The 27,610-nt window shown below is 32.6% G+C and overlaps 3 protein-coding genes across 4 annotated transcripts; 2 read left to right on the top strand and 1 right to left on the bottom strand.

Moving 5' to 3' along the window:
* The first annotated feature begins 2,470 nt into the window (after positions 1-2,470).
* LOC108333434 (protein TIC 20-IV, chloroplastic) lies at positions 2,471-5,005 on the top strand. 2 transcript variants are annotated; one of them, XM_017568871.2, is made up of 4 exons: positions 2,471-2,508; positions 2,883-2,977; positions 3,849-3,934; positions 4,255-5,005. In XM_017568871.2, exons 2-4 carry the CDS (start codon positions 2,901-2,903, stop codon positions 4,908-4,910), a joined length of 819 nt encoding a protein of 272 aa, XP_017424360.1. In that variant the 5' UTR covers positions 2,471-2,508; positions 2,883-2,900; the 3' UTR covers positions 4,911-5,005. The 2 variants fall into 2 exon arrangements, with proteins under 2 accessions (XP_017424360.1, XP_017424362.1); XM_017568873.2 differs by lacking the exon at positions 2,471-2,508 and having other exon boundaries at positions 2,889-2,977; positions 3,891-3,934.
* Positions 5,006-6,152: 1,147 nt separating this feature from the next.
* Positions 6,153-13,199, top strand: LOC108334249 (uncharacterized). The gene is made up of 7 exons (XM_017569992.2): positions 6,153-7,273; positions 8,319-8,558; positions 9,502-9,591; positions 10,560-10,709; positions 10,828-10,952; positions 11,933-12,062; positions 12,668-13,199. Exons 1-7 carry the CDS (start codon positions 6,701-6,703, stop codon positions 12,791-12,793), a joined length of 1,434 nt encoding a protein of 477 aa, XP_017425481.2. The 5' UTR covers positions 6,153-6,700; the 3' UTR covers positions 12,794-13,199.
* An 892-nt stretch (positions 13,200-14,091) lies between these two features.
* Positions 14,092-23,527, bottom strand: LOC108332992 (probable LRR receptor-like serine/threonine-protein kinase At1g53430). The gene is made up of 24 exons (XM_017568286.2): positions 23,232-23,527; positions 20,963-21,146; positions 20,270-20,341; positions 19,957-20,028; positions 19,705-19,776; positions 19,553-19,624; positions 19,318-19,389; positions 19,156-19,227; positions 18,987-19,058; positions 18,786-18,857; positions 18,630-18,701; positions 18,046-18,117; positions 17,826-17,891; positions 17,663-17,722; positions 17,537-17,575; positions 17,412-17,458; positions 16,834-17,204; positions 16,462-16,657; positions 16,232-16,369; positions 15,809-15,921; positions 15,475-15,685; positions 15,159-15,396; positions 14,916-15,066; positions 14,092-14,788 (listed from the first exon to the last, which is right to left on the bottom strand). Exons 1-24 carry the CDS (start codon positions 23,359-23,361, stop codon positions 14,309-14,311), a joined length of 3,144 nt encoding a protein of 1,047 aa, XP_017423775.1. The 5' UTR covers positions 23,362-23,527; the 3' UTR covers positions 14,092-14,308.
* Positions 23,528-27,610: the final 4,083 nt, after the last annotated feature.

Here is a 27,610-nt window from a genome sequence, read left to right as displayed (position 1 = left end):
TGTGTTTGTTTCATTACAGATTTTTAGTATTTCTCTTGGTGTTAGAGTTGGATGCTTGAAAGGGGTAAAGTTTTATGTATAGTAGTTAAATTTTATTTTGGGAAGTTTTCTTTTTGGAACTTAATGAGGTTATAGAATAATAAATAAGAAATTTTGTTTTTGAGGATGAAATTGATTTTTTTGTTAGGGAAAATGTATGACCCTCAAAATCATAATAATTAGGAAATATATATTCAATTTGTTTTATTGTCTTTTTTTATATAAAATAGTTATTATAATATAATAAAGTTATATATAAGGGTTATTTCTTAAATAAATTTATTAAAAATATATCATAGATTTTCGTTATATCCAAAAGATTTAAAGAAATTTTCTAAAAAACAAAAATAAAAAGGTATGAAAAGACATATTTAATATTTTATGGATATTAAAAGAATCACCTAAATTTTTTTAAGAGTATTTAGGATTTTAAGAGAGAATGAAACTCATAAATACTCTAAAATCTCATGTTATCTTTATTGATTTTTTGTTCAACCTGATTAATATGGCCAAGAAGCTTTATATAGAAGTTGTCGTAAGACTTATTTTTCACGACTAAAGAACTGAAATAAAGATATCAAAAGGTTTAGTCCATTTATTTATAAATTGTAACACAGAAACAAAGACGATCTAGTTCTCAAGGTCGGGCAAACACTACAAAAAAATTGAAATTACTAATGAACATAATCTGTCGAAAACAACCAATTTTCGTTGGTAATTGACATTTTCTGATGGCTTACTGATGGTCACAAATTTGTCGATAATTTGACTTTCGGTAACCATTACCAACGAACAAATCCTTCGATAATTATCGACGGATAATTATCGACGGATATACCCTTATGCATAATCACTTATGTAGTAGTGTTTTAGTCAAATGCAGAATAAAATTGTGAATAAATTTAGAATGCTAATGAAATGATGCACACAATTTAACAATGCTAAACTGAAATTCGAAATGCAATGCATGAGTTGAACCTTGGATAGACTATCAAATGCATTGGTTGAACTGTGAATAATAGCAATTAAAACTAATGCATGATTGACTAATTCTAGAGTGCAAGTCTAATATAATGCAAGACTGGCTAGTGCCCCTTAGATAGTTTTTGAGTTTTCAATTTTTGGGTTGTTATGTGTTTTGTGATGAAATGATTTGACTTCTTTGATGCATGTGTGATAGTTTATTATGAGTTATACAGTGATATATGAAGTGATATGTTTACTTGTTTATTGATTGGAAAGGTCATGCAAAAGAGTTCCAATGAGAAACTTTTGTTGGATGTTTCAAGTATTGTTAGTATTAATATAGGTAGCTCAATCTTGGGGATTATCCTGACACTCTGATAGTCATTCATTATCAAGTAGAGATGATTGACACATGTGGTGAGAGTAACAAGATATCTTAGTCTAGGTGCTTCCAGTATGACCTAAGACACGGTACAAACTAACCACGTGGTAGGGTGAAACCCATTGACAATAACTTTGCAAAGCAGTAAAGGCCACCACAAGTGAACAACCCGCCATAGCTCGACATTCATACTAAATCCGGATAGTCCTATCCAGGTCCTTGCATGTTAAAATGTTTGGTTTGATTCATGTTCTATATGATTTATGTATGCAATGTTTTAAGTATAATATAAATTGTTTTGTATCTAACTTACCCTTTTGTTTGTGTTTGTTGTTATGTTTTCTTGTTCTTACTTTGACTATGATCATCTGGTGGGTATGAACAGAGGTTGATGAAGTGTTCATGGAGCAGGATTTGGAGAGAGGACCCGTAAATTTATAGTCTTTTAGACTTTATGGATGTATATAGTTTTGATTAGTGGTTTTGTATATAAAGTTTTTTTTATAATTATTTAGATGATTGTAATAACTTTATACTTTTTGTCTTGTATATTGTTCTATTTTATTAAATATGTAATGACTCTTGTATATTTTAATATTATATTTTGGGATGTTAAGTGGTTAAAATTGGTTGGAATGGTGTAACGTGGAAACAATGCAAGTTAAACATTTGAAACTTTTTGAAAATTAGTTTGATTAAAAGAGTGAGTTTATTTTTAAAAATTTTGCAAAGATGACAAATTCTTCATAAATCCAGTCAACGAATGGAAATTTCGTCCTATAACCCCATGTTACTCTAGATTTTGATATACACTCAATGGATTTTTGGGCAATGTTTCTCATGCATTTTTAACCTTTCATCATATTTTCATTTTGCATGTAGAGGGTAGAAATCTTTGAAAAATGTCATTAAATTAAAATTAATTAGTATAAACATATGGATAAAACCTAACGTAATCGGAATGAATGGGGGCTGTTACACAGTAAGGCGGTGTAAAGAACTACTATATATATAAATGCGCCTCCTCTAATCAATTTCAATGAAAACACATTCTTTACTTTCATTTCCATCTTCCATTACCACCTCTGTGTATATGTGTTGCGCTTTCTCTCTCCTCTGTTGTAAGTTTTGTTTCTTTTTTTTTTGCCTCTTGCAATAATGTTAATTACCTATAATTAAAAAGCTATGTTCTAAAGATAGTGTTCCTTTCCAATTCATCGGTCTCCATTTTCTGTTATTCTTTCTCAAGAGTCACGGCGTTGTGTGACTCTGCCATCTTATTTGAACAACAAAAAACCTTCTAGTTTCCAATTGAAATGAATTAGTTTAGTTTATCTATTATCTTGAATTTCTAATGCATGCAAGGAGTTCGATGGAATGCTTGAGAAGGGGATTGAATGAAATTTAGGTGATAAACTATTGATTTTTATTTTTTTTATCATATGCAAACTTACATCAATTTGTGTTTATAATGTTGTTCTCTTTCGTGTGATAGTGTCAAAGAAGAGAGAAGATGACAACCCAATTGGCAACAGCCCACCCTTCTGTTCTCCTCGTTCCTCCCTCTTCTGCTTCTCTCTGTTTAGCAAGGTATTTACGTTTCTCACAGCTTAAAATTTTCTAATTTTCATTTTCCTCTAATCTTATAATTTGCTGTTGTTGTTGAATGTTTACTATCTCATATGGTAAGCCTTTGATTTATATGAATTTACATCCACAATGAGTTCAAGAAGAGGAGCCTTTTCTTGTCTTGTTTTCATTATCTTGTATAACTTCTTTTGTGGGAAACCCAAGTTTGTAATTTAAGACGACCTAAACGGAATAGTATGAGCAATTATGTATTATCTTTCTTAAGTAAGCAATGTGCCACTGGAGTTTTTCACCTAGACAAACAATTGAATTTGGCGATTGATCAATCCTCTTGTTTTTTATGATGTTGAATCTTGTTGTCATAAATACTGAGGGTTGTGATTTCTAGCATTAAATTTTGAGATCGTGGTTATTAGTTATTGAATTATGGTGGTGGTTTTTCACTGTCCGTGATTTTTGAGGTCCCCTTAACCATATGGGCAGAGCATAGGCCTTGACACATGTAGTAGGGTCATTGTTTGTAGTTTTTAATTTAAATAAGTAAATGATGGTTCAAGTATCTGCCTCTTGGGACTTAAATGGAAAGGCATTTGATTTGGTAGGTGTGCTAATTTGCAGTAAATCTTGAACTGCGAAGTGCGTTAGGTTAAATCCCAGTTAGCTTATACACAAAAAGACCTTGTTACAATTAGACTTTTGAGAATTAGGACACATTTTTAAGCATTTCTGTCGTAATTGTGCCATGTCAGAGATGCTTTTTGTCAATGTAATACTTGTATATGTGGGCTATAAAACTTATAAGTTGGTGTTTTTAAATCATTGTCTCTATTTGCATTTGGTACTCATTTTCTTTAAATTGGCTTTAAACTAGGAATAAAGATTTGATTCCAAAAAGATGCTCTATAATCAACAGGAAAAAGAATTATGCCATCACAGCTTTTGCAGGCAATGCACTTGGTAAGTTAGCATCATGCTCTCCAGCATCTTTTAAGGATTTTCTATCTGATTTTAATATTTAAATTTCTCCATTAAATTGATTTTAATAAAAGAAGATCTCTAACAAAAATATTTTCTATCGGAATAATGAAATGAGAAGATATTTGAAACTTGTATGTTGATTTAATTAAACTCCTCGTTACATTTGGTTCATTTCAACGTTGAGACATTTATTCACCATGGCATCTAGATGCTATCCCTTTTTGAAATTGCATATATTGTTTAGTTCGAGTGCTTAAAAATTGTTTCTATTTGTTTAATCCCCAAATTCTTCATATCAGGAAAATCAACTATCCAACTCACTGCAGTTTCGTCACCACTATTTACCGCTAGAGAAGCTCGCCTCTCACTCAGATTTCCTAGGTCTCAAAGACGCAATTCTACTGTCCGTGGACAAGCATTTATATATCATTCTTCTGGTTTCCGAATCCCATCAAATGCTGAGAAGCCAGAATGGTGGTGGAGGGCTTTATCCTGTGTTCCCTATCTGATAGCATTGCAGATATCTGCAGCTGGGATTTATCTAGAACCCATCCTTGAAAAATTTCCATTGTTTCACAGTTTGATTTTTTATATCCCAGGAGCTGTCAACCGATTACCAAACTGGTTCCCTATGTTATATTGCTATGTGGCTATTGTATGGGTGGTGAAAAACAAGGATTTGCCCCTTATCTTCAGATTCCATGTAATGATGGGAATGTTGCTGGAACTTGCTCTGCAGATAGTGTGGATTTCAAGCAATTTCATGCCACTTATACACTTCAAGGGAACATTGGGAACGTATTACTGGGCTGGCGTGGCGCTGGCATATATTTTTGTAATGATAAGGTGCATAAGGTGCGCGCTTCTGGGTACATTTGTGAGTTTCCCTGTACTTAGTGAATCAGCATTCCTTCATTCTTTATTCAGTTTAGGAGGATTTCAACGGCCTTTTTAGGATATAGTCAAGTGCAATGGAGGATTGTCTCTATTGTTTGTATTTGACTATTTTTTTAACCTTATACAGAAAAATATATCATGATTCTTTTTGAAGATTCCAGTAGTCTTTTTTTTTTAATCTTTATCTTATGTTTGGGGTTATTTATTGTTTCTAGGTTCTTCTCGGTTCTATTTCATTTTCTTAGAGGGAGTTTGGGGGAGGGAAATAGGGAAAAAGGAAATAGCAGAATGATATAATCTTGAATCCATATACATATTAAATATTGGGCTTGAATGATGAGTTATTTTGTATTGTGAATAGTAAGATTCATCATTACAAAAATTTATATATATAACATAAAATTTAAAAATTTAAAATTAGCTTTTACTTGTACTTTCTATGGTGGTGTAAGAGATAATAATAAGAATGGTTTAACAGATGTTCATGCAAAAATAAAAGCATAAAATCTAAACTCAGCTTGTCATTTTAATATTAAAGACTACGTTAAAACATAAAATTAGTTATATTTGAAAAAGTACATCAGATTGGCAACATAAAAAATGTAGTCAAAAAACCAAATTTGTGTTCTTTTAAAGCCTTTTATTTTAAACAAAAGTAAAACCTAATTCAACTCTATTGTAACTCAACATCTTTTGTTTTAAAATTCTGAAAACAAAACTGAAAATTACAAAAACCTTAAAAATCTCCATTAAGTTATGAATGTCTTATTTGATTATTAAATATAAAGACAAAAAAGTAAAACCTAATTCAACTCTATTGTAACTCAACATCTTTTGTTTTAAAATTCTGGAAACAAAACTGAAAATTACAAAAACCTTAAAAATCTCCATTAAGTTATGAATGTCTTATTTGATTATTAAATATAAAGACAAAAAAGTAAAACCTAATTCAACTCTATTGTAACTCAACATCTTTTGTTTTAAAATTCTGGAAACAAAACTGAAAATTACAAAAACCTTAAAAATCTCCATTAAGTTATGAATGTCTTATTTGATTATTAAATATAAAGACAAAAAAATAGAATTATATTTTAAAGTGAATTGACATTTCCATGCTAATAAAAAAATCTAAAAAAATGGGAGATTAAATTTGCTTTTGTGGTGTGGGCACACGTAATGTGTCGAGTATTCACGCGTTCTTATTGGTTGAGCATTTGGGTTCATTTTTTCTGGAGACCGGTTCCATTCTCCATTATTATCATTTTTATCAGTAGCGCTTCATTCAGCTCAAAAAAAGAAAAAAAAAATCTTGGTCCTCCTCATCCACTACACTACGCTAATCGTAAGCAACGTGTCGGTAAACCAAACCCAGTGCGTATCACGCACCCCTTTCCATTTCCATTTATCATTCTCACCGTTTCCTTCAACTACTTCACTTCGCAACCGCCACCACAACCTTCGCACATCCAAATTCATTGTTTATCGCTTTGATTCGTTGGTTTTTCAACTTTTACCAACATTCTCTTCTCCTTGTGTATTTGATTCCTGTTATTTTCTTTTAGGTTAGTCTTTTCGCTCCTCGATTCGTTTTCTCTCCATTAGATTTGCGAGTTTAAGTGAAACCCAAACGGAAACCCTACGCCAGTTGTAAAAGTTTGTTAGTTTTTGTTGTAGAAGAATCTGTTCTTTGTCTTCTATTGCTTTTGTTTTGAAATATAGTAGAGGTAGATTCAGATTCCTTCATCGATGCTTTGATTCGATTGAGTCCTTGTTGTTTAAATTAGATTTGTGATTGTAAGTGAAACCCTAAAGATCATGGAAAGTTAGTGAGTTTTATTGAGGAAGAAGATGTCTGTGGAAAGGTCGTTTGAGGCATGGGAAGAGGTGCAGCGTCACGGGCAGGACCTGGCTGACCGGCTTGCCCAGGGTTTCAGCGGATTAATTCATACGCATATAAATCCTACGCAATTCGTGTGGCCGAACCCTCCGCAATCGAAGCTCTTTGATCTGGAGTTTTCATCGCAGAGATTCGGGAAGAGGGACTTCGCTTTGGCGACTCAGGAGTACGGGATCAATGGCGTGTCGGCGATTTTTGACATCGGGAACAGGATCGGGCAGGCTGGGGCGGACTTTGGGGCCAGCTTGAATGGTCTGGTTCAGCAGTTTTTCCGGTCGTTGCCGGTGCCAGTGCCGTTCAAGCATGAGGAGAGTTCAGTGAGGGTGGAGGGTGGGGATAAGGGGTGGCAGAGAGGAGGAGTCGGGATTGCTGTACCGGAGGATTTGGGGTTGGGGTCGCTTAGCGAGAGGTTGAAAAATCATGGGTTTGCTGAGAGTGTTAGTGGCGGTAGCGGTGGAAGTGCTGAGGAAGAGGGTGGTGGTGGGTTTAACATTGGCTCTATTGGTCTTCTGGGCAGGCGTCAGGTAAAAACCCTTGGTTTTGGACTATATGTTTGGTTTTTTTGTTCATTTGCATATACTATTTTGGGATGTGGACTATATGTTTGTTTTTTTGGATGTGGAAGTGATCAACCATTGCTGTTTAATTTCTTGTTTATTGATGGTGTGATAAAACAGTTGTTTTTGTAATGGAAGGGGAGCATCTGTGATTGTAGAGGAGCTATTGAAGTAGTTACTAGCTATGGTTTACTGTGCAATTCTGGTGTTCATGCGCAGAAGAAACAGTTTATATTTCTAAAATTTTGTTCTGTTTCAGATCTAGTGGTTATTCTGATTAGGTTGTGTCTTTGATGGTGAGATTTTGGTGTTAAATGTCATTTTGAGGAGGTTCTGTCCTTGGTCATTTTGTTATGTTTTTGTTTGAGAATCCAAACTCGTGGGGAACTCTTGAGCCCCTATCAGAGGTGTAGAGAATTGTTAACGTGCTTGAATTTGCATTGGAGTTATTTTCTGTTCATTGCTTCTGCTTCTTTTTGGGATTTATGATCGAGATGTGCAGTGGCATCTTGGGTCTTAGTATAGTTGCACAAGTCATATGTTAGATAACGGAAATGCAACAGTTGAGCAAATGGTTTCTATATCATTTGTAAAATCTGTACATGGACTTTTGTTTCTCGTCAATGCCCTCAATTTGTCCTGTGATATGTGCTGCATAAATCTTGGAATTTTAATAATGACTACTTGCACTAACTAGGTCAGAGTAAATTATTTGTTTATGACATAGACAGCAATAGCAATTGAGCGTAGCAACTGTATTATTTAAGTTATAATTTCTGGGGCAGAAACTTATATCGATTCCTCCATGGTACAATTTAATATATTGCCTACTAGTTTTCAAATTTTGATTGATTGTTCAGAAATATTTCTTATTTTCAACATTTATTTTGAAATGTTTGTGAAAAATGTGCAAGCTCTGGAATCTGTGCTTTGTATGACTAAATTCTCTGTTTTCGTTGTTGAAGTTTTACTCTATTTATTTCATTGACGTGTTATATTTTGTCTTGTACAGGGGATAATAAATTTTACGTCAACTTATGATAGCAGAACTCAAGAAGTGGAAGGTTCTTTAGTTGCAAGGGGAGATTTGTGGAGACTAGAAGCATCACATGGTGGTTCTACTACTGGAAATGAAAATTCATCTCTTTTCTTAGTTCAGCTTGGACCTCTTCTCTTTATCCGTGATTCAACACTCCTCTTGCCTGTTCATTTGTCAAAGCAGCACTTGTTGTGGTATGGCTATGATAGAAAGGTAAAGATAACATTCTTTTGGCTGATTAGACTTTGCTACAATCACATTTATAATAAACATATACGACCATAACAAGTAAGCACAGTTACATATGTTTCCTCTACCCATATTATCATATATATTTTTCCAAGATAAGCATATCATAAAAGTATACTATTTTCCTGTCCCAGTTAGAATCATCAGAATATGACAAAAACATCAATAGCCTCATCAAAAAAGAAGTTTTGGCCCTGTATAATTGCCTACTATTCACTACCTTAGATGCATTTGGTATGGGTGTGTTGTTTTCAAACTCTACTAGTCGTGGTTGAGTTGGGGAGCCTGTTTAATTGCATGATTTGGTTCAATTTACAAGGTAGAAGAGTGAAAGGTTAAGGCAGAAAAAAATTAACAGTTTAAAAACAAAAATCGTGGTAAGTGTCTATTCAGTATGTTGTACTCTGAATTGCACGGCCATATCATGTAATTTTCTATAAACATAATCAATATTTTTTGGATGCATATTGGGATGGATTGAATGTGTTATTGGTATCAGATATGTGTTGGACAGTGATACTTCTAACCTTTTCTTAGCATGTGGCCTTCATTATACCATATGCATTTAATCATTGAGCACTATTTGCTCATTGAGTTGGATTTCCTATCCAAGCCAGCTATTGTAAAGTATGCTCAAATGATGTCCCCATGTTACTATGGCTATTCATCTTGAACATTATGATAATTTATGTCCTCTTTTATGACAGTAGCAATTTATAATATAGTTTGTATGCCTCGTTTTTCTTCTTGAAATTACTCGGACTCGGTATAATTATTTAGTTATTTTTTAGAGCTGCTTATTTGGTTTCCATCATCTCTGTTATACTGCTTGTGGATGCTCCATGTAGTGCTCCTCACCCAAATATAGCTTTTTGTTAGCTTACGTGGTCATTATTTTTGTTGTCAGAATGGAATGCATTCCCTTTGTCCTGCAGTGTGGTCAAAGCACAGAAGGTGGTTATTAATGTCGATGCTTTGTCTGAATCCCGTAGCTTGTGTAAGTTGTTAGAATATGCTGTGTGATGCCTTTTAAAAGTGTATGTTCTATTTTTTATTTACTTATTCAGTGCCATGATGAAATTTATAATATTAGTGAACCACCAATTATGCCAAACATCAAAAGGCAGATTACTAGGCACTTTAATGTTTTTAAAATATGGTGTTAGGGTTTAAAACTGTTTATGCTGGGTATTTTTCAAATATCAAAACTAGTTCAATGGATGTACTATTCAAAGGTGGTTACAAACTAATTAATTCGGATTGGATTTAAAACCTTAGTTATAAGTAGCGGTAGTGACCAACTTTGAAAACTCCTTATAAGAAAGTGGGATGACTGCTATTTTAAATATTATAATACAAAATAAGTTGTATTATTGTACACACTAATGAGGTAAAGAAATGAAAGATGGTGAAATTAGTTGGTAAAGAACATATAACTTTGGGTAATATGAACTAGAAAGTCTAACGGAAGAAGAGAGATCAGAGCACAAGTAAAAGAGTAATGTTGTGAAATGTGTAGGAAGAATGGTCAAAAAGACTCAAAAAGAAGGTATCTTTTTCGGGAACGGTCAAGGAAGAAGGGTTTTGAATTCTATCATGATGCAAAAGAAGACTTTAGAAAATGGGGAGATAAATCACAATTTTACCCAAAGTAACTCAACTAATTTTTAGGGGGCAAAAGTTGGTCTTTAAAGCTTATTTCATGGTAATTCCACTATACCAAGGAAAAAGCACATCTATTATGTCCACTATTTTTAAAATCTTTCGGCTATAGTGCCACTGAAATTATTGATTATTATGATGAAATACTGAATTTGACATTTAGGTAAAATATAACTTACTCTTACACGAGCGAATCTCTTGGCATAAATCAGTTAAAAACTAAGATTAATGTTTGTCTACTGTTTTATCCCCCTGAAATAACTTTCCTGTCTTAATTATTTTTCTCCCTCTTTCTGCACCCAGTCATTTGTGGATCTTCAATTTCCTAATGGGCAACTAACCTACGTATCTGGTGAGGGTCTAAGTACCAGTGCTTTCCTTCCTGTTTGCGGAGGTCTTCTTCAAGCTCAGGGTCAATATCCTGGGGAAATGAGATTCAGCTTTTCATGCAAGGTTAGAATTCAAGTTATTGAAGACTCTGAGTAAATGATGTTTGAAGTTCACAATATGTTAGCCTGAACTATTTTTCTTTTGCATGGATTTAATATTGGCTACTCTCCAATTGTTTTAGAACAAGTGGGGAACAAGAATAACACCAATGGTACAATGGCCTGACAAATCATTTTCTTTGGGTCTTGCTCAAGCCTTGGCCTGGAAGCGATCTGGTCTCATGGTGAGACCATCCGTTCAATTCAGGTAAGATGTCACATTTGGGGCTGGGGGAAAGGGACGATGGTACACTCTGGTTATCATAGGTGTTAAGGCACTTTCTTAACGTTACCTATTGTAGAAAATTATTGTGCTGCTTTACGTAGTTGAAGTTATCTGTGGATGTGATGATTGCTTGCTTGTCTACTTCCTTTGACATTTTAGAATTAATTTCTCCAATTTAGATGAGAAATCCTCCTCCAACTGTGGATGAAGTTTCTTCGCTACGAAATTCAAAAGTTGTATTCATGTAGTATGCCACAGTTTTGAAAGTATAGTTCATTATCTAAATAAATAAAATGTAGTGTAGTTTGATGGTTGCATTCATGTGAGGAAAATAAGGCTTTCGAAGTTGTCTTTCTTTGTTTTAAGCCTGTTTCACGAAGCAATGGACTCTGTAAGCTGCCATGCTCGATTCCATAGTAAGATTTACTTTAGAATTGAGAAATTTGGATATGTAATATATAACTTCTAGTCTCCCGATTACCAATGTGTTTTTTTTTTGTCTTTTTTTTTTTGTATCCACTTTGCCTCTGTATTCAAAACCATTTAGTTCAAAATATTTTGAGGAACACATTTTTTTCTTAAAAAAAAGGATCTTATGGTGAATAATATCCTTATTCCTTTGAAAAACTGGTTTTTAATCTAGTGCAATGGGGTCATGCAATACTTGGTGGGCCTTAGCCCACTTTGTTATATTTGTATTCTTTAATAATCAGTAAGTGTGTTTTGGATTAGTTTGTTTTTTTTTCAAAATTATTTTTAATCAAAATCTTACTGGAAGAGCTTAAGCTTTTAAGAAAAAGCTGTTGGCAAATACAAATTCTGCAAATTAAAGCATGCATTAATTGTGTAAATGTTTCCAAAGCATATAATCTTTTGGTGCTTTTCATTATTGTCTCCGAAACTTATATTTGCAATTTCTTTGATGCACCCTGATATTTTTTTTATAATTGCTATTTGGTCAGTTTGTGTCCTACTCTTGGGGGAAGCAATCCAGGGTTGCGGGCAGAGCTCATTCATTCAGTTAAAGAGAAACTTAATCTAATTTGTGGATGTGCTTTCATGACCTATCCTTCTGCATTTGCTTCAGTATCTGTAAGTTGTTTCTGAATGAGCATCACTTCCTGAATTATGCAGGACTCATTTTAGATGTTTCCTAATGTTGTGAAAACATTTTTATGATAGAATAAGGAGCTTCTGCTGTTTCTGAATTGTAAGCTACTAAATGTGTAGAGTCAATATTGATATAGTTAGTCAAGATTGACTATGATATTGATAAAAACTAAATTCTTTTGTTATATTCACAAATGTCTTTTATGTAAATTGTGATCATCATAAGAAAGGATCAATGACTATTTACCAATATTTTATATCTGAATTAAATAATTTATGAATTTTTAAGGTATCTTAAATTTGAGTAACTTGTATCTGAGCATCAAAGGTACTTGCTCGTTGCTATATGTGCGTGAGTAAGCAAATAGGAAGCAATTTTTTTAGTGTTTAACATACTAATGGCTTGAAAATTACTACACCAGTTCACGAATATCTATCATTGTTATTCATTATTTGATGCTTTATTACAATTATAGATTTTTATTGGCACTAATTGTTGACTATTATTTCCAAAGTTTACTGTGAAAGGATTTTGTTTTGTTTCATAATCTAAATGGTTCGCCTCTCTTTTATAATGTGTTGTACAGATTGGCAGATCAAAGTGGAATGGAAATGTGGGGAACTCAGGTCTTGTTCTAAGAGTTGATGTACCTCTCTCCACCGTTGGGCGCCCTTCCTTCTCCATTCAAATAAATAGTGGCATTGAGTTTTGATAGCGTTCTAGTGTTTGGTACGATCTGTTTATATTTTGCATGAAGTGTACATAGGTTTGATTCCTGGAACAGTAATTGCAGGAAATCCAGAAGAAGAAAAAAATCCTAACAACAAAGCTTACAGTCTTATGTGAATAGAAAGTTCTGCCTTGGTTGGTAGTGTATTAGTTTGTCATTTTGGAGCTTTGTACTTACTATTGAATTTCTAACTATTTTGCAGGCTTTAACTTCTAGAAGTTCGATTCAAATATTGTAGGACTTCTCATTGTTATTTTTTTCTTAGATTAGTATTAATATTCACATACTAATGGTTGTTAATATTATTTACTAGGGAAGGATTTTCCCTTTGTAAAAGAACTTAATCTTCTCCTTAAGGGTATTCATAGGTCGATTAGATTTTTTCCAAGTTAAAATTAGAATCCAAATCGATCTTCTTTTTTTTCTTTTTTTGGTTTGATTCATATTTGTTCAAAATTGGACTCAAGCTGAATTAAATAATCTCGATCTAGAACAAACATGTTTTGGTTCAATCAGGTCGCCGACAAAATTGTTCTTAATTGATCTTTCATTGGAAGTGGAGCATGTAAAAAACCAGAAGAGCTCTAGTCCTAGGAAACAGGAAGGCACCATCTGTAATATGAACAGGAAAAATAATTAATAACACTTTGATTTCTTCATGATGAAGATTATTATTCATACTTAAGTAGGCTGTTTCAATTGTCAATTTGGTGTTTAGAGTTCTGACAAGCTGGGTTCCTTCCATTCAGCTAAAGATTATTAACTTTAAATACACCAATTATTACGTGGTTTTTTAGAATTTGGGTTTTCATTTTGAATGAATTGCAGCGAATATTATTACAATTGGTTTCAAAGTCAAAATATAATTTATTTTTGTATTTAAGTTTGATTGGATTCGATCATTTAGAAAAAAATCTTTTTAAATACTTGCAGAATAACAAAAGTTAAAATATGTTAAAATTTCCTACTAAGTTAAAATCAGCCCCTACATTTAACTTTTGTTGGAGTTTTTCATGAATTTTTGTCAAAGTTAATTTTACTTTATTAAATAAAGTAGTTACTTTTTTATTCTTACAATTAAGGAAAGGTTTATTTAAACATTTCCTTAACCAAACGTCTGAAGGATGTTATACCGTACAGTAATGCTTAATTATGACATGTCCAAGCCTAATAATCTTGATGCAAATGTGTCACACTTTAAGTCTGTGATCATATATATAAGCCTTCAGGATCATCGATGTCTACTCAACAATAATATCTACCTAAAACTACATTTGATTGTTTTATACGATATTCAACCTTTCTTGCTATCAAATAGAGGCATTTCAAGCCCAAGAAATCACTCAGTAAGAGCTTTGAAATTTTAATTGAAATTGAATGCCATATCGATTAGACAAAGGTAGGGAAAACCTTTAGTAAGCAACAAAGAAAAATTTTCTGTACACTTTGAAACCGGATGTTTGACTTCATAGTTTTGTATGTATGTTATCAGCGTAACTAGTTTTTGTTCATATCCTTTACAAAAGAATTTGAATTTGGTGATTTGACTGCCCCAACTTCGAAGCACTCGTCATTTGGAGTTGTAATAAGTTTATCAGAACAATGATCGGTTCTACTTGCTACAGATATGGTGGAATCAACCCATGGTCCCCCCATTGACTTGCTTCTTTGCTCTATACTATCTTGTGAGAAAGCAGAAGAGACATGAGTTTGGCTGTCTTGTGATAAGAACTCAAGGGCTTTAAACCTTGCATCTTGTGCATTGTCACTACCTTTGATTATTGGTGGTGCTTGAATTGGAGTTTTTCCCTCAAGCATGCTCACTACCGATGACATAGGTGGTCTAAGAGTGGGAGAAGGATTGGTACAAAGGAGTGCTAACTGTAGCATTCTCATGGCCTCTTCTGAGGAGTACTTTGAACCAAGACTTGGATCCACCAAATCCAGAAGGTTTCCTTGCTCTTGGAGAACATAGGCCTTGAATGAAATGCAACAAATAGTATTACAACACTTCAACCAAATCATAAACTATGAATCAAGAAAGTAAACCACAATATCAGAAAAGAGAAACATTAATAATGTCTACATTTAAAGTGTAACTTACCCAATCCAAAAGATACACAAACTCCTCCTTTGGCCTGTAATTTGTGTTGCTCTTTCCACTAACAATCTCTAAAGCTACAATACCAAAGCTATAGACATCTGCTTTATCAGTCAAGTAACCCCGCATAGCATACTCTGGAGCCATGTAACCACTGGTAAGAAACATTTAGTACCCCTGTGTCAGTTATTTCAAAAAACAATGACATAAGGAACAAAGTCTACAATGGTTTGGCATAGTACTAACATTGTCCCAGCTATTCTTGTACTGATATGGGTATTCTCTTCTTCGTCAAGTTTGGCTAAACCAAAGTCAGAGATCTTGGCATTCAGATGCTTATCAAGTAAGACATTGGTTGCTTTAATATCCCTGTGTACTATTTTCAACCTTGACTCCTCATGGAGATAAGCTAATCCCTTTGCAATCCCCACACAAATCTTCATTCTTCTGGGCCAGTCCAATTGCATCCTCTCATGCTCTTTACCTAAAAGAGAAAAGCTTTTTCAGTTGGATTTAACTTGGTAGCGGCATACACAACCAAAGATGTTCATGAAGCATTTACCAAACAGTGCACGAGCAAGACTATTGTTCTCCATGTATTCATATACTAGAAGCAACTGGTTTCCTTCAATGCAACAGCCATAAAGTTTCACAAGATTTGGATGCTGCAAAGCAGATATCATGCCTATTTCATTGATGAATTCGCGATTCCCCTGCTTTGATTTAGAGGAAAGCTGCTTAACAGCAATCACAGCACCGTCTGACAGCACACCCTGTGAATAAACAATGTCATCAGTACATGTTTTTATTTGTAAAATATTGGGGATAAAAGAGTCAACCCCAATGTTTTCAAAACTTCATACAGCTTGAGATGATTGTAATCTATCCAAAGTTACCTTGTATACTGGTCCAAAGCCTCCTTCACCTATCTTATTTGCAGGATCGAAGTTATCAGTAGCAGCTTTAATCTGTCTTAAACTGAAATAGCCTGTCTTCAAACCTAGAAGTTCTGCAACAAGGTAGATGTAGCTACTCAATGAAAAGTATCAAGTAAAAAGAGAGAAATTACAGAACTGTTTTCATGAGAACCCAAGTGTGCATTTTTTCTGAACTTAAAATCACCATAATTCAGATCTTTGCAGTAAAACTTTTTGTTGTAATATAATCTGATATTAATATCTACAGAAGTATGTCTATTACAATATTATAAGACTATAACAAATGCATATTCGTCATGATTGACTTCAAACCAATCTGAACCTAGTATGACCAAAAATCAAGTCATAAGGGCACCAACTTCCTTTGGAATATAATCTTACCTTGGTCTGTTTCATCTTTCCCGCATAGAAAACCCATCTTCCAAAGTGCAAAGAGTATCAATATGATGAACACACATATCCCAACCACAATTCCAGCAATTGCTCCAGTAGACAGTCCATGTGAAGGAACTTTAAAGTCTACATCAAAGTGGAAATGTTTACTTGACATGAAAAGACAAGGTATTTCTTGATTTCATAGAGATCAAACCATTGTTATCAAAGCTACTTACTTGGGGTCACAGTGATAGCAGATATAAGAGGTCCATATATACCTCTTTCAGGAATAGCATTAGTTCCTTTCCCTGCCCAGGATAAGTGGATTTCCAAGGTGTTGTGGGTAACATTCACATTAAACTCCTTAGTGATTCCCTTACCAACTCCACCAGCTTCTTCCACAATGTTAAAATCTTTCAAATATTTAAAACCCTGTCAATGTACAGTGATGAAAATATCTACCTTCAGAACTCTTGCTTAATTGGAAAACCAGATAGAAAACGAGTCTAACATGTAAAGAGTCACTAGGATGAGCCACTTGATGTGTCTTGAGACTCATTTAAGTCCTAACATAATATATGAAACCAATTGTTTGCTTCATTACTCACTTGGATTGAAACATCAAACACACGCTTTCCAAGGCTGGTAAATGAATTGTCATCAGAGAATGTTATCTCAGCAAAATGAAGTTTCACTTTATAATTTCCATTCAGCATACAAAGACCATAATAATGAAGATATAGTGGGGCCATGCGGGCTGTATGGTAGTATTCAGAGCCATTAATTTTCAGATTAAACTGATTGTTTGCAACATAATCAGCCTTATCCCTTCCTAGATATACTCCAGTGCTGCTATATGCCCATTTGCCATCGTCACTAACAACATAGTTTGATATACCTCGTAGATTGAGGTCGGCTTCATATTCATTGCCCTCAAATTCTATTTCAGGTCCTCCACAGTTTATGAACAGTGAATGAACTGCAGAAACACAGTGAAAGTGAATAGTTCATTAAGAAAAATGACTAAGCTTAATGAAAAAGCAGGGACAGAAAACAAACAAAACAAAACTTGATCTCTAATGCATTTTAGTTCGGATTTCAAAATGGAACTATCATAATTTCATCGACAAAACAAAACAATTGTAGTTTATAAAATCATGATTACTTTCCAAGTCTAGACACTTACACCGGGGTTTCCCAGAACAAGGTTGGCCTTTCTTTAAACAAGACGATCTGCAAGATGAATAGTTAATTCAACAGATGATTCAAAGCGGATATTGAATTAAAACTAGATCATAAGAAAGAACATACGAAGTGTTTGCTGAGGGAGAGAGGCTGGAAGCTAAGTTCCTGCTCAGTAATAATAACAATACCATGCTTAGAATTGACATAAGTGAAGAAATGCTTTAAATAATTTTTAGACAAAAAGAAGCTTACACATCCAAGACCTGGCAAAAATGTGAAAAACTCTCACTAAAATTGTTCAATGATAAATCACTGCAAGAGAACATAAAGCGAGATTAAATTTCACAATTCAGAGAATTCTAATTCTAAAGTATGAAACTAAGAGGCTGGTAAAAATTCAAGAAAACATGCTTACATCTTCTGTTTTAAGGTTTGTATCCAATCAGGAATTCGTCCACTTAGAGAATTGTTAGTCAGGAACCTGCACCCATCATGAACACATGCTTCATTATATCAGAGAAAATTCAATCGAGAAAAAGCAAAAAACATTCTTGAGACCAAATTATTTGTAGGAACATCCACACATCCATCCTTTCAGTTAATCTTCTTGTCGGAAGAGGAAAATATGGTCTTACAAGTAATTTATTTTTTCCAGGTCCTGAAATGAATCTGGAATTGGACCAGTCAGCATGTTGGAGCTCAGATCTCTGAACAAAAGAAAAAAGATAAAATTACTAAAATGAAGTAATGGCACATGCCACAGCCAAACTGTAGCAGCAGAATATGAGAGGAAATTTCAAGATTCCAATAATTTTTAATTTTTCTCATTTTTCAGGCCTTTTGAAATTGGAACACAATATTACAGATCAATTGGTTCAATAATTTGAAAAAATAGCTTTTCAAACGACTACACAAACAGCTAAAGAGTGTCTAAAAGTAAGTCTTCGAAAAGACAATAGAATTGAAGATTGTTAAGGAGTGAACTTTAAGTTTAACTCAACTCCCACTAAACCGGCTTGTAAATGCAGTTTGCTCCTACTTATATGTCAATGTGGAATTTCCAACACACTCCTTCATGCTGAGGTATATACATCTCGAGTGTGAGACTAGACATTAATGGATGGTCCAATAGTGGTAAACAGGTCTATACAAAGAGGCTTAAAGCATATATAGTGATAGGTACAACTATAGCCAGTAACATACTCTAGATGCAACTTACAGAGTTTTTAAACTTTGCTTTTCTCCAATGTAACTAGGAATTTGACCAGTGATTAAGCAATTCCTCAATTCTCTGAGTAATAGAAAAAACCAAACATTAAAAGTCTAAATGAATTATATAGCTCTTCACGTAAGAGCAATGATGTTTTCAACTCACAGTCTTTGCAAGAGATTCAAATTCGTCAGATTAGGAAATGTCATTGTTGGTCCCTTCAAATCAGATATTCTCCTGATATATAAATGTTTCATCAATGAAAAGAAAATGTTTCTCTATTGGAGATTGCCTTCCATAGCCATTTAAAATGCAGACAAAATGTAAAAATTTGGATATTCTAAAAAGGGGAAAGAAAGTACTAACAATTCTGTCAAATAGATCAATTCAGATATGACAGAAGGAATTGGACCTTCCAAGGATGTGCCCTGCAAATCCCTTTAAAACAATGTTTTCTCAGTAATACAATTCAAATATAGGATTATTTGGTTCTTCAAGAGAGAAAAGGTCAGAATAAGCTAAAATTTAGACTCACAATCTATCAAGTTTGGTCCAGTTCCCTATAAAACTGGGTATCTTCCCGGACAAAGTGCTCCCATCTATCCTACTGCAGAAAATATGGGGTGGTTTCATAATTTAACAAAGACAAAATAAAAATATAGGGACAAATTTTATGACATCATATCGTATCACTCACAACTGAGTGAGATTCTTGAGTTTTCCATATGCTTCTGGTATTGTCCCTGTGAAATTATTTGCAGAGAGAAGTCTGCATGTTCATATATAGGAAATCAAAAATAGAAAAAGGAGTTAGGCTGTGGGGAAAAACAGTAGAAATTGTAGATATTTATGCATCAATGAAGACAAACTAATGATTGAATTTGATTATGTACATCAAATGAAAATTACTGAAATAAAACAAACAATCTCACAATTTCTGTAAGTTGCTCATTTTTCCAAGGCTCGGGGGAAGATGTCCTTCAAGTTGATTATCTTCCAAGTTCCTGTATATATGTATTACAAATTTATTTATTCCACTTCCAATGTTAATCACTATGACATCATGTTTTTCTCAAACGCTTACAGTTCTTGCAGACTAGTCATATCACTAATTTCTGAAGGAATTGAACCAGTAAAGCGATTTCCCAGAAGTGACCTGAATCATGGTAACAATTGTACATTGAGTAATTGAATTTATGTGAACATGGCAAATCATACAAACCAGTTTTGAATAAAAAAAGAAAATAGTTTAATTAGAATATATGTAAAAGTTTTGTGCACTGTTTATCCACATGCAAGACAAAAGAACACAGATACAGAGGTAATGATGACTTACAGAATTTCAACTGATGAGAGGCGTCCAAGGCTTTTTGGAATTGAGCCATTGAAATAATTCCGAGTGAGATCACTGTAAGAGTTTCAGTTAGTTTTTTCTAAGTAGATTTCTTTGCATTTGATGAAATTAATAATGCTTCATTTTCAAATGAAGGAACTGGAATGAATACTTCTAATGTTTAAATAAATAACACTCGTGATGCAATAATTATGTACTTGATTCATTCATATTCAATATGTTCTTCTAACACAGACAAATTTTGTGAACATACAACTAGAAAAGTAAGAGGGATGAAGAATTTATAACCACTTACAGTGTTTTCAGTCGAGTTAGATTTCCAAATTCATCCGGTAAAAGTCCAGATAAATTGATACCCTTGAGTGCACTGTCATAACCAATGTGTCCAAATAGAATTCTCAAATGAATTTTCTTTTTACTTTAATAAACAAGAATGAATGTAAAGTAACCAAAGGTGATCTAGGTCTCTATTAGCACTAAATTAGTCTCTAAACTTCTGTTTACTTACCAAATTAGTTCTTGAAATTAGAGTAAAAAACATGTACAATAGGCAGTGAGGTTTGAACTTAAAACTAGAAACAAAGTATTTGAGAAATTATATTTCTTGAAATTAATAATTATAATTGATTTGGTCCTTCAAATTGCATTACTAGTCAAGCTAGTTTTTAACATTTCAGTATCAATCAATTTGGTACTAATATCAGGAACCATGTTGACTAATACACTTCAAAATTAAATTAATAGATCGTTGATCAAAATATCAAATCCTAATGGGAGGACTAAAATGATACCATTTCAAATGATCAATATCTGTAATTCCAAGGACTAATTTAGTGCATTGCTTTTTAAAATACAGCACAATTATTTTTATTTAGTTTTCTCAAACTCACACTGCTGTCTACTGGTGTAAATAACTTTCATAAATTGCACAAAGTTAAACTGTATTATAAAATAGTAATAGGAAAAGATCTGAGAAAAAAAGCCATACACGGATGTCACATGGCAAACAGTGCCATTATTGAAAGAACAATTGCATGTTACATTCCTTATGATTTGATCCTCATCCCTTGAAATCTTCCTGTTATCAAACCCTCTACCCCCTTGGCAGGAACCTTGTGTAACTCTCCAATTCAAGTTCTCTACCTTGTCTGATATTGTTTGTAGTATTTTAACTGCAAGTATACAAAGCAAAAAAAAAACTCATTTTAGGTTGGTAAAATTCTGAAATAAAGTCTGAAAAACCCTTCACATCACATGCAAAAACATGTTGTGCTACTAATTAATTTAATCAATCTCTTAATGTGAAAGTGCTTCACATTTGTCAGAAAGATTTAGCAACACTCACTTTCAACTCTCATAGTCAATGGCCTCAACAATTTGAGCACGATGCTGTCTTTTCGTGCAGAATTTGACTGAGTCAAATGAGGTGGCCTATAAATATAAGAAGTTGAACTTTGCATGCATGCAAAGATAATAAGTTTCCAAATTTCATATGGTCAACCCTTCTCATAATAATAATAATAATAATATTATTATTATTATTATACTAGCAATAGTCAATAAACGAGAAAAATAATGATTATTGAATAATGATAACCAAACCTTAAGTTGATGAAATTGTATGGTTTAAGGAGCACAAAACATGACATTATTTTATACATTCATGTCGTGTTTATCATAAGGAATAAAGTACTATTAGAGCATGTTGACACGTAATTTGACTCATCTATCAAAATTCTTTCATCACAATTAATTTGAACTTTCCTTTTTGTCCCTTGACTTTTAAAACCAAAATAGTAGTGCTTTTTTTCTCTTTCTGCAAGTGAAAAATGAACAGAATTGCGAAAAAAAGGTGGCTACTAATGCAGCTGGTGACAGAAGAAAGAAAAAAAAAATTCATGAGAATAATCCTCATCACAGTGTGAAATGCTTTAAAGGGTAACTGATGTGACCTTTTCATCACATTGTAGTTTATGATTGGATTATATTTACAGTATGAAAATATAACTTTCTTCATATTTTAGTGATTTTTCTCTATTGGTGATGCATTTACACAGATTCACCCGTGCAACCTCTCTCACTGCTGAAAAAGGTGCTAAAAATAAATTTCAAAACTATTTAGTGCTTACACCAAAAGGGCAAACATCTAAAAAAGGATGAACATAATCTGACACACAGTCTGCCACTTCCACTGTTTAGACATAATCACATGCTTCTTTTATTACCAACCTACCCTCATTTATTTAACAATTTTCAACCTTTTTAGCTTATTCCATAGCTATCTCAACTTCATGATTCATGGCTTGAGATAGCTACAATCACGGATATTATAATGCTAATCAATGTTGTGAGAGTGATTAAAGAATAAAACTAAAATATAAGTGGCAGAAAATATTCATTCAGAATTCTTATTATGAGACCAGTCAAACAAAAATGTAATTTCAAAAAGTGGGTCCCCAATAATATAACAAAAAATATGGCTCCATTGTCGTTTAGAGAGGATTTCACATGGAACAGTGAAGAACAATTGTTGTGATTTCATTGGATCTTCAAAACACTCCAAAATGTTATAATGTCATAAACAAGAAATAAAATAAATCATACAAATAAAATAAATCATACAAATCCCTTGTTTCAATGATGATAGAGGATACAAGCTCTTTGCTTTCAATGATGGAAGTAACATAAACAGAAAAGAAATCTGAGTGGGGATATATTTCTTTCATTTAATTGAACAAATAAATGGAAATTTATGAAGGACAAAAGAAAAACAAAATATTCTTTCCTTTTGTTTTCTCTTTAAATTTCAATTTCAATTTCAATTTAAATTTCTAAAATTTCTACCTCTTCCCATTTTCTTTCCTTCCAATCAATCAGAACCAAACAATCCCAGAAAATTAAAAGGCCAAGGCAGTGATTATTCAATGACTACAGGGATTACAGAAACCAAACATATATTTTAATTTATTTTGAGCAAGTTAGATGCTGAACTTCCTTACAAAAACTACTTAAATGTTAATGAAAGAGAAATAGAAAGAGAAAAGAAAATAAAAAGGTGATACCCCTATGGATCTGATGAGAGAAAAAGCAATGCAAGTTGATGAACTAAATTTTGAATGTTGGGTTTGCACTACATGTGAGAAAGATCCCAACTTTGCTAGGATGGTGTTGAAGTAAAAGACAGTTTATCTTTAGTTTTGGAAGTTACAATTCCCAACACATAAAAAAACATAGCAAAATGGAAATTAAGTAAGCACCTTCATCTTTTGGTATGAGTTGAGCATTAGATCCAAAGTGTTGAAAGTGATCCAAAGCCAGAAAGCAAAAAGTGAAGAAGATGGAGACATGCTTGGAGCTTGAAGACATCACAAACCGCATCTTGGTCATGTCTTGTATCAGGATCAGGACCACTACCTTAATCTGTTGTTTCTGTTTTGAAACAGAGTTGCAGAAAATAAAGGAAAAACGACGAGAAGAAGAAAAGAGAAAGAAGAAGTATTTGTTGGAGGGAAAGGGTATCTGACCTATGACAAACTTTTGAAGGGATATTTTTTCCTTCAACATTCATAATACAGTCAGAAAGCTACGTGAATCAAAATAAAAAAAGTATCACATCGAAAAACAAAGAAAGAAAATACTTTTTTTTTTCTAAACAAATGGATTTTTGCCTTACAGTTTTGACATTTTTTTTTCAATTTATTTTCCAATAATTTATTTGAATTCTTTATATAGACAGTTGTGCATAATAAATTTGACTTTTAATTACAACTATTTTGAAATCATTTTAAGAATTAATTTTAATTTTTTGGACGTAATTTTTTTACATTATGATTGTATAATAAACAAACTCTATTTACTCTGCCATTGTAAAATTAAATTGAGATAATTACTTTTAACTTATTTATCAATTAGTAGGGAAAATATGTGCATGCATGTGTGTTATTTTTTTTATGATAATAAAAAATTATAATTATAAAATTAAAATAATTTTATAACTGTATTTATTTTGTAAATAGTTTTATAATTTAAAATATAATTAAATTTAATAAAATAATTAAACCCAAAAATCATTAAATTTAAAAAATAATTACTTAAAAATACAATTAATAAAATGATTATTTTATTTTAAAATGATTTATTTAAAAAATAAAATTAGAAAACAAATTTGGAAACAATTAAAAAAATATGTATATATAGGTATAGAAAAGTGAAAAAAAAAAATAAATACAACAATTAATTATTATTTATGAAATATGATTAATTAAGTGGGTGTCTGTCTACTCCGGGATTTATCAAAGTGTCTTGGACTTTGTCTGTTTTAGGACCAAACTATTATAAGAATGACACGTATTTAAATTTTAAAATTTATGTTAACATGACTACTTATATTTAATTATGCACTACACAAAAATTAATCGGAACTTAAATATTTCTAGTTTTCATTTATGATTCCTTTAAATAGTTACAAGCGAAATTAATGAGAATAGTAGAAAAAACTTAATTTTGTAATAAATACACAAAAGTTATAGTTAACAAAGACTGTTTATTCTATTAACTAGTTCAAACTCGGTTACAACAAGTATTTAAAAAAATTAATAATATTACTATATCTAATGTGGAAATATTATAAAAATAAATTAAAAATATATTTTTAAAACTATTTTAACCAATTTAATAGTAGTATTTAATAATGGTTTAATTTTTAGTAGTCATAATAATAATAATTAGGTTTTTCTAATTAATGAAAGTGTATGGATGAGTCAGCATTCTTCGGCCAATGAGAGTCAGCATTCTTCGGCATGAGAGTCAGCAACTGCCACCATTTCTTCATCTTTCACTAGCCATGCTGTGCTCATCACTTTCAAATAAGCTTTTTGATAGTTATTAATAAATAACATATTCATTATATTTTCCTTCTTAAAAGCATCTCATTGCCATTATTATTTGGTAGCCTGCAATTTCGAAAATAATTAAAAACCCTAAGTCAACATTTTCACAATTTAATAAAAAAAGTTATATACATTAAAATTGGCTATAATCAAATGTTTCAAACATTATTACCATGGTTATTGAAAGAAAACCAAAGTCAGAGAGGAAAGAAGAATTTAAAATTGGACCAAAAAAAATAGATTTTGTTTTTAAAACCACCATATTTAATCGATATTTTCTTTATTCATGATGAATACGGTATTAATCATGCTTATTTTCTAACAAAGTGGGCTTCTCCAATAGCACTTAGAATTAACTTAGAGTTCAACAATTTAGACTTTGAGGCTTTCGACCATTAAGTTCTGACTTTCAAGTTTTGAATCCAATGATTTCTTAGAATTGGTTCAAACTCATATAAAATTAAAGTTATTGTTTAAATATAAGATAAATAAAATTAAATATAACAAAAGTCTATTAATCTCTTAAAAGATTCAAATATCAATTAACCCTATTTTTTATAGTGTATAACTGTTATAAAAATAGTGACGTTATATACTGATATTGCAAAATATTAGTATTGGTTTGGTTGTGCACTTCCACAATAAACGCTGCAACTCCTAGTCTTTGCTTCAAGCTAAAATATCGCTCCCAACGTTCTTATTTTATTTCAACATTACTACTTTATTAAAAATTAACTTTCTAAGAAATATTTTAGGAGATATTTTGGATCATGGGTCTGGTTTCCCAACTCTATAAATAAAACACTTCTTTCACTCCAAAATATATCATCAGAAATCATTCTTCTCTCTTATCTTAGTTTCATTCTTTTTTTTTTCTTCTTTCTCTCAAAAATATTCTGGGTTTATTTTATTCTCTTTATAGAGATCCTTGCTAGTTCTGAGATCTTCAGAAATTCTGAGAAGTTCCTGTTGTATCCTAGGGGCTTGCGCAATACACCGCGGATGAGTTCTTAAGGACAATGATCTACACGCCTAAGGAAATCCTTTGTTCGTGATCTTTGTTCTTTATTGTTAGCTTATACAACAATCTTAAGGACTTATGACTGACATCAACAACTCAATCCTAGATGATCAAAACTTTGTTTTCAAAACTCAGACAATGTTTGCGAAACCCATAACTCCCGGAGGCTGCCAAGGTGTTTGCAGCAACAATGGCTTCTGATCGCATTTGTAAGGACCGCAGATGAGGACGAAGAAGATGAGGTACTTGAGTAAATTTTCATATACTACCTACAAAGAGAAAAGCACAACCAGGTATTTTCTCATTTACCAATCTTAAATATTTTTGAAGAAATAAATTTATCTTTTCACCTAATTATATTGATAATATTCTTGATAATATTCTAAATTTGAAAGTAGAGAATATGTCATTTTGTATGTGTATTAATTTCTGATACATGCAATGAGATTGTCACTAGAACTAAATTGTTTCTAGGATCAAAATTTGAAATAAAAGACATGGGTGAAACCAATGTGACTTTAGGTATTACAATCATAAGGAAGGGAGATAATATATTACTATCCCAAAAAATAATACATTGAGAAACCTTCAGAAGTTTGGGTATTATGACTTTAAACTAGTGAGTACCCCTTATGATGTTAATCATTATCTCAGCCTCAATATGCTCAAATAATTGGGAGTTTACTGCACTTGATGAGTTTTTGTAGACCTGATATTGCTTATGTAGTAAGTAGACTGAGTAGGTACACTTAATGTCCAAATCAAGAACATTGGGATGCACTTGCTAGACTTATGAGATACTTAAGAGGTTCAATGGATTATGCCATTGAATATAGTGGATTTCCCGCTATACTAGAAGGATACAATGATGCTAATTGGATCTCTGATTTAGATGAGACAAAATCCACTAGTGGTTATGTATTCACACTTGGGGGTGGTGCGATTACATGGAGATCAACCAGGCAAACAATTATTGCAAGATCAACAATGACATTTGAGTTTGTTGCTCTTGAGATGGTTGGTAATGAGGCTGAGTGGTTGAAAACCTTCTTAGCGAGCATTCCATTAGGAATGAAACCAACCCCATCGGTATCAATACACTGTGATTGCCAATCGACAATAGTTATAGCTAAAAAAAAATTACAATGGAAAGAATAGACATATACAATTAAGACACAATTTGGTGAAGCAGCTGTTAAAGAGTGGAACTATTTCCATTGACTATGTGAAGTCAGAACGGAATCTAGCCGATCCTCTGACAAAACCCCTGAGAAGACAAATGATATTAGAAACATCGAGGGGAATGAGACTTAAGTCACTTGCAAACAAACAAGTGATGGTAACCCAACCTTTGTGATTGGAGATCCCATGAATAAGGTTTATATGGGTAAAAACAAGTCACTTGTTAGTTCTGATAGCACTAATTTGATTTTAAATCAAACATGTCCATTCCTATAATGTGTGTGAAAGTGCTAGAGACTGCATTATTGAGAGGTTAAACTTTGTAATTAAACAAAGTTTTTAATGAACTTCATATCCCTTATGGGTGGTGTATGATTTGCAGCATACACTTGATGAAATCACCTATATGAGTGTCAAGTGGAGCCACTTGCACGAGATCTTGGCATGATCTCTAGAGCACTCATGAATATCGAGCACGCGCATGGCCTAGTAAGCGCATAATAGCAATAATAGCAAGGATTGTGAGGGTGTACTATGATTGATA

The sequence above is a fragment of the Vigna angularis genome, chromosome 11, assembly GCF_016808095.1.
Source record: "Vigna angularis cultivar LongXiaoDou No.4 chromosome 11, ASM1680809v1, whole genome shotgun sequence".
Taxonomy (NCBI): domain Eukaryota; kingdom Viridiplantae; phylum Streptophyta; class Magnoliopsida; order Fabales; family Fabaceae; genus Vigna; species Vigna angularis.
The sequence above is the reverse complement of the archived record's forward strand: the minus strand, read 5'-3'. Positions and strand labels throughout refer to the sequence as shown.

Bases quoted from the DNA above. Each gene is read 5' to 3' on its own strand.
- LOC108333434 (XM_017568871.2), top strand. From the start codon at position 2,901: ATGACAACCCAATTGGCAACAGCCCACCCTTCTGTTCTCCTCGTTCCT. The intron at 2,978-3,848 runs GTATTTACGTTT...GCTTTAAACTAG, and splicing joins GCTTCTCTCTGTTTAGCAAG to GAATAAAGATTTGATTCCAA. The intron at 3,935-4,254 runs GTAAGTTAGCAT...TCTTCATATCAG, and splicing joins TTTTGCAGGCAATGCACTTG to GAAAATCAACTATCCAACTC.
- LOC108334249 (XM_017569992.2), top strand. From the start codon at position 6,701: ATGTCTGTGGAAAGGTCGTTTGAGGCATGGGAAGAGGTGCAGCGTCAC. The intron at 7,274-8,318 runs GTAAAAACCCTT...TGTCTTGTACAG, and splicing joins GTCTTCTGGGCAGGCGTCAG to GGGATAATAAATTTTACGTC. The intron at 12,063-12,667 runs GTAAGTTGTTTC...TGTGTTGTACAG, and splicing joins CTGCATTTGCTTCAGTATCT to ATTGGCAGATCAAAGTGGAA.
- LOC108332992 (XM_017568286.2), bottom strand. From the start codon at position 23,361: ATGACCAAGATGCGGTTTGTGATGTCTTCAAGCTCCAAGCATGTCTCC. The intron at 18,702-18,785 runs GTGAGTTGAAAA...TCTATTACTCAG, and splicing joins TTGAATCTCTTGCAAAGACT to AGAATTGAGGAATTGCTTAA. The intron at 16,370-16,461 runs GTAAGTAGCTTT...ACTTTGATGTAG, and splicing joins TGCTATCACTGTGACCCCAA to ACTTTAAAGTTCCTTCACAT.